The sequence below is a fragment of the Lepus europaeus genome, chromosome 12 (genome assembly GCF_033115175.1).
Source record: "Lepus europaeus isolate LE1 chromosome 12, mLepTim1.pri, whole genome shotgun sequence".
Lineage (NCBI taxonomy): Eukaryota > Metazoa > Chordata > Mammalia > Lagomorpha > Leporidae > Lepus > Lepus europaeus.
In genome coordinates, this window is record NC_084838.1 from 6572050 (window position 1) to 6578043 (window position 5994).

Consider the following 5994-nt stretch of genomic DNA (forward strand, 5'->3'; position numbering starts at 1 on the left):
CGGGAAAGGACAGGAGCCTCCTGCGGCTGTGTCCAGAACGGCACAGGGACCCCGGGACCCCCGGGACCCCACAGCTGGGGTCTGAGCGCAGAAAACACACAGCCACCAGGTGGAAAAAAAAAAAAAAAAGCCAACTTTTAATTGTAACTAACCAAACTGCACGAAGGAATGTCCCTCAACTCAATCACGCAACCCGATAAAACACTCCTGCTCCCGCCAGCCCCAGGGCTCCCGGGAGGCGGCGGGAGCACACCGTCCCGAGGCCAGCCGCTCGTCCCGGGAGGCCAGGGTGAGCGAGGGACCGTCCCCTCCTCCTCCCATCATGCTGGGAGCCCCTCCTCCCAGCCCGTCCCCGCCTCAGGCACGGAGACCCCCAGGCACCGTCCAGAAAGCTGGGGCCGGGGCAGTCGCCCCCAGTGCCCTCCTAGCCGGGCAGCCATGCTTCCCTCCAGTCCAGCCGGCTGGGCATCCCGGCGCCCCGGGCAGGGGAATAAATAAAACGCGCACTAGAGAGAACCGCGTCGGCCCGCGGGCTCCGCAGCGCGAGTCACAGCGGGAGGCGCGGCCTCAGAAGACGCGCTCCGAACTCCGTCTGGTTGGTGGTGGTGGGGTTGCGGCTCTGGTTGGTCGCCTGCTGGGTGATCTGGCTGCCCTTCCGGCCGCGGGGGCGCCAGGTACTCGAACATGGACGTCAGGTGGGTGGACAGCATGCCCTTGAGGTCCGACGGCATGGGGTCGGACCAGAAGAAGTCGTGGTTGAGGCGTCGTCGCTGTCGATGCGCTGGGCGGGGTCCAGCACCAGCAGCTTGTCGATGAGGTCCAGCGCGTAGGGTCGCGCACGTAGGCCTTGAGCCTGTCCTTGACCTTCCGCTTCTGGCCCTTCACCAGGTCCAGCTTCTCGAACAGCTCGTACTTGTCCACGTTCGGCCACACCTGCGAGGGGCGGGAGAGAGGCCGTCAGGCGGGCCACGCGGCCTGGCCTGGTCAGCACCCAAAGGGATTTCAACAGCAGCTGCACTCGGGTGCTCTGGGACCGCCCCGGGAGGGGGAACCCGACCCCTCCACGTGGCATCAGTGGCATCGGCACGAAACAGCTGATGCCAGAGCCCAGAAGGCTCCAAGAGGCCAGCCCCGCCCCTCTGCAGCCTCTCGACCCATCACTCCTCCCGGGCCCCCGTCCATCACTCCTCCCAGGCCCCCGTCCATCACTCCTCCCGGGCCCCCGTCCATCACTCCTCCCGGGCCCGGCAGCGTGGCCAGGCACGCACCTCAGGAGTGATGGAGCCGCAGAGCTGGCTGATGAGTGCGAGCTGGTGCTGCTCCGTGTTCCCCTGCATGATGGGGCTGCGGGTCCACATCTCTGCCATGATGCACCCGGCGCCCCACAAGTCGATGGGGGGGCCGTAGTCCCGCTCCCCCTGGGAACAAGAGCGCAGCAGGAGGCCCTTTGAGCCCGTGGCCCCGGGAGACTCGGAGCCCCGGGGCAGGTGGCTCAAGAAGCCCAGGCAGGCGCCTGGCCCCTGCCCAGCCTCAGCCTGCTCCAGGGCCTCACCCAGCAACAGCTCCGGGGGCCGGTACCAAAGCGTCACCACGCGGTTGGTGTAGCGGTTGGGCTGGCTGTTCTTGGCCAGGCTGAAGGCCCGGGCCAGCCCGAAGTCGGCCAGCTTGAGGACCCCGTCCCGAGTGATGAGCACGTTGGCAGCCTTCATGTCCCTGTGCAGGATCTGGGGGGAGCGAGGGTGCTCAGCGGGGGGCCCCGCTGCCCACGGCCCCGGCCCGCCCACCTGGCCCCGCCCCCTGGCCCCGCCCATGGCCCGCCCCGCCCCTGGCCCGCCCACCTGGCCCCCGGCCCGCCCACCTGGCCCGGCCCGCCCCTGGCCCCGCCCCCTGGCCCCGGCCCCGCCCACCTGGCCCCGGCCCGCCACTGGCCCCGCCCACTGGCCCCGGCCCGCCCCCCGGCCCCGCCCGCCCACCTTGTTCCTGTGGATGTAGTAAGAGGCCGTTGAGCAGCATCTGCATCACCCTCTTGATCTCAGACAGTGTGAACTTGACCAGGACGTTGCTCAGCAGCCCCGCGAGGTCGTGCTCGCAGAAGTCGAACACCAGGTAAATGCTGCCCTTGCAGCGGTTATAGGGAGAGGCTGAGGGAGAGAGGGATCAGGACACCCCGCCCCCCCCGCGCCCGCTCAGGCCGGCCGGCCGAGCAGGCAGGGCCCCGGCCCCCGGCCGCCCGCACCTTTGGTCCGGCAGATCTCGATCAGGTTCACCACGTTCTCGTGCTTCAGCAGCTGCAGGATCTTGATCTCCCGCAGGGCCGTGATGGGGAACTGGGGGGAGAGGGGAGCCGTGAGCAGGGGGGCCATGGCAGGGCCGTGATGGGGAACTGGGGGGGAGAGGGGAGCCGTGAGCAGGGGGGCCATGGCAGGGCCGTGATGGGGAACTGGGGGGAGAGGGGAGCCGGTGAGCAGGGGGGCCATGGCAGGGCCGTGATGGGGAACTGGGGGAGAGGGGGAGCCGTGAGCAGGGGGGCCGTGATGGGGAACTGGGGGAGAGGGGAGCCGTGAGCAGGGGGGGCCGTGATGGGGAACTGGGGGGAGAGGGGAGCCGTGAGCAGGGGGGGCCGTGATGGGGAACTGGGGGGAGAGGGGAGCCGTGAGCAGGGGGGGCCGTGATGGGGAACTGGGGGGAGAGGGGAGCCGTGAGCAGGGGGGCCGTGATGGGGAACTGGGGGGGAGAGGGGAGCCGTGAGCAGGGGGGCCGTGATGGGGAACTGGGGGAGAGGGGAGCCGTGAGCAGGGGGGGCCGTGGATGGGAACTGGGGGGAGAGGGGAGCCATGAGCAGGGGGGCCATGGCAGGGCCGTGATGGGGAACTGGGGGGAGAGGGGAGCCGTGAGCAGGGGGGGGCCGTGATGGGGAACTGGGGGGAGAGGGGAGCCGTGAGCAGGGGGGCCGTGATGGGGAACTGGGGGGAGAGGGGAGCCGTGAGCAGGGGGGCCGTGATGGGGAACTGGGGGGAGAGGGGAGCCGTGAGCAGGGGGGCCGTGATGGGGAACTGGGGGGAGAGGGGAGCCGAGCAGGGGGGCCGTGATGGGGAACTGGGGGAGAGGGAGCCGTGAGCAGGGGGGCCGTGATGGGGAACTGGGGGGAGAGGGGAGCCGTGAGCAGGGGGGGGCCGTGATGGGGAACTGGGGGGAGAGGGGAGCCGTGAGCAGGGGGGCCGTGATGGGGAACTGGGGGGAGAGGGGAGCCGTGAGCAGGGGGGCCGTGATGGGGAACTGGGGGGAGAGGGGAGCCGTGAGCAGGGGGGCCGTGATGGGGAACTGGGGGGAGAGGGGAGCCGTGAGCAGGGGGGCCGTGATGGGGAACTGGGGGGAGAGGGGAGCCGTGAGCAGGGGGGCCGTGATGGGGAACTGGGGGGAGAGGGGAGCCGTGAGCAGGGGGGGCCGTGATGGGGAACTGGGGGGAGAGGGGAGCCGTGAGCAGGGGGGCCGTGATGGGGAACTGGGGGAGAGGGGAGCCGTGAGCAGGGGGGGCCGTGATGGGGAACTGGGGGAGAGGGGAGCCGTGAGCAGGGGGCCGTGATGGGGAACTGGGGGGAGAGGGGAGCCGTGAGCAGGGGGGCCGTGATGGTGGAACTGGGGGGAGAGGGGAGCCGTGAGCAGGGGGGGCCGTGATGGGGAACTGGGGGGAGAGGGGAGCCGTGAGCAGGGGGGCCATGGCAGGGCCGTGATGGGGAACTGGGGGGAGAGGGGAGCCGTGGAACTGGGGGGAGAGGGGAGCCGTGAGCAGGGGGGCCATGGCAGGGCCGTGATGGGGAACTGGGGGGAGAGGGGAGCCGTGAGCAGGGGGGGCCATGGCAGGGCCGTGATGGGGAACTGGGGGGAGAGGGGAGCCGTGAGCAGGGGGGCCGTGATGGGGAACTGGGGGGAGAGGGGAGCCGTGAGCAGGGGGGCCGTGATGGGGAACTGGGGGGAGGGGGAGCCGTGAGCAGGGGGGCCGTGATGGGGGAACTGGGGGGAGAGGGGAGCCGTGAGCAGGGGGGCCGTGATGGGGAACTGGGGGGAGAGGGGAGCCGTGAGCAGGGGGGCCGTGATGGGGAACTGGGGGGAGAGGGGAGCCGTGAGCAGGGGGGGCCGTGATGGGGAACTGGGGGGAGAGGGGAGCCGTGAGCAGGGGGGCCGTGATGGGGAACTGGGGGGAGAGGGGAGCCGTGAGCAGGGGGCGGGGCCGTGATGGGGAACTGGGGGGAGAGGGGAGCCGTGAGCAGGGGGGGCCGTGATGGGGAACTGGGGGGAGAGGGGAGCCGTGAGCAGGGGGGCCGTGATGGGGAACTGGGGGAGAGGGGAGCCGTGAGCAGGGGGGGCGTGATGGGGAACTGGGGGAGGGGGGAGCTGTGAGCAGGGGGGGCCGTGATGGGGAACTGGGGGGGGAGGGGGAGCCGTGAGCGGGGGGGGGGGCCATGGCAGGGCCGTGATAGGGAACTGCGGGGACAGGGGGAGGTGGGCCGTGAGTGGGGGGGTGGGCGCCATGGCTGGAGAGGAAGGCCCCGGAGCAGCTGTAGCACAGGGGTGAGAGCAGCGGGCCCATCTCCAGGAGCCGGTCTGAGCCCAGGACCGGGACGGCCATTGCCCGAAACACCTCACAGTGTCAACCTCAGAAGCAGGCCTCTGGGGAGGCGGAGCAGGGCGGGGGGCTGGGTGGGGAGGTAGCACTGTCAGCGGCCCGGCCCTGTGTCAAAACCCCTTTGAAGAACCGCGTGCGTGCATTTTCCCTCCGCATTAAACAAGATGAACACTCCGGCAAAGGCTGAAAGGCTTTCGACGCCTGGAGGCAGGCGTGAGCTCCCCCTCCCGGCCCCAGCCGGTCGTTCCAGGAGAGAATTAAAACACGGAGCCCGGGCCCAGATGCCTCGCAACATTTCCGAGGCCGCCCCCAAACTCGATCTCAGCCCGGCCGCCCGGGGACGCACGGAGCCCGGGGACGCACGCAGCCCGGCCGCCCGGGGACGCACGGAGCCCGGTGCGGCGCGGCGCGCAGCCCGGCCGCCCGGGGACGCACGCAGCCCGGGGACGCACGGAGCCCGGTGCGGCGCGGCGCGCAGCCCGGCCGCCCGGCCCGTACTCACCCCCTCCTTCTCGTTCTCCATCAGCACCTTCTTCAGAGCCACCTTCTGGCCAGTCCTGGCGGTGCTTGGCCTTAAACACCTCCCTGCAGGCCGACAGGGAGGCCCTCAGAGCTCGGCCGCCGGGCTCCGCAGCGCCCGCCCCTCCCCCGCGACAGCAGCGGCTCCGGGTGGGGCCGGGCCCGGGCCGCGCGAGCCGCGCCCCCGCCGCCCGGCACCTGCAGGCTCCGTCCGCGCCTCGGCGCGCACCCCCGGCCCCCCTCACCCCGGGGGCTCGCGGAACATCGCTGCGCTCACAGGGCCCCCTCTGCAGCCCCTCCCCAGCGCCCCCAACGCCGGCCTCAAGCTCCTCCCCGCCCGCCGGCTCCGCGGGCCCCGAGGGTTGCGCCGCGCGGCCTAGCGAGACCGGGACAAGCCGAGGAGTCGGCGGCCGCCCGACCACCTCTGGCCGGGCCCCGGACGTCCCGACGCCGGCCCCGAGGGGTGCAGGCCCGGAGCTCGCGGCCCCTTGGGGCCTAGCCTTACCCAAAGGTGCCTTGGCCGATCTTAGCCAGCTTCTCATATTTGGTCACTTCATCGCAAAACGGGCACTCCACCGAGTCGTACTGCTTTGCCATGGCCGCTTCCAGCGCGCCGCCGCCGCCGCCGCCGCCGCCCCCCCGCCGCAGCCGCCGCCGCTCCCGCCCCGGGCCCTGCAGCCGCGCTCCAGGCCCCTCCGCGGCCGCGCCACTTCCGCTTCCACGGCCACTTCCGGCCTCGCGGCGCCGACCCCGCCTCTTCCGCCCCGCCGCCGCCGCCAGGCCCCCTGGGACTTGTAGTTCCCGGGAGGCCAGGGGGAGCCGGAGCTGCAGAGGCGCCTCCGCCGCCGCCG

At 72.1% G+C, this 5994-nt stretch overlaps 1 protein-coding gene across 1 annotated transcript; it reads right to left on the minus strand.

The window, feature by feature from the left end:
- Positions 1-112: 112 nt before the first annotated feature.
- CDK9 (cyclin dependent kinase 9) lies at positions 113-5778 on the minus strand. The gene is given in 11 exon segments (XM_062206891.1): positions 113-658; positions 660-763; positions 766-834; positions 837-933; positions 1269-1724; positions 1974-1994; positions 1996-2141; positions 2237-2327; positions 5127-5180; positions 5182-5209; positions 5649-5778. Coding segments are annotated over 11 exon segments (1269 nt in total). The 5' UTR covers positions 5741-5778; the 3' UTR covers positions 113-547.
- Between the last annotated feature and the right edge of the window lie 216 nt (positions 5779-5994).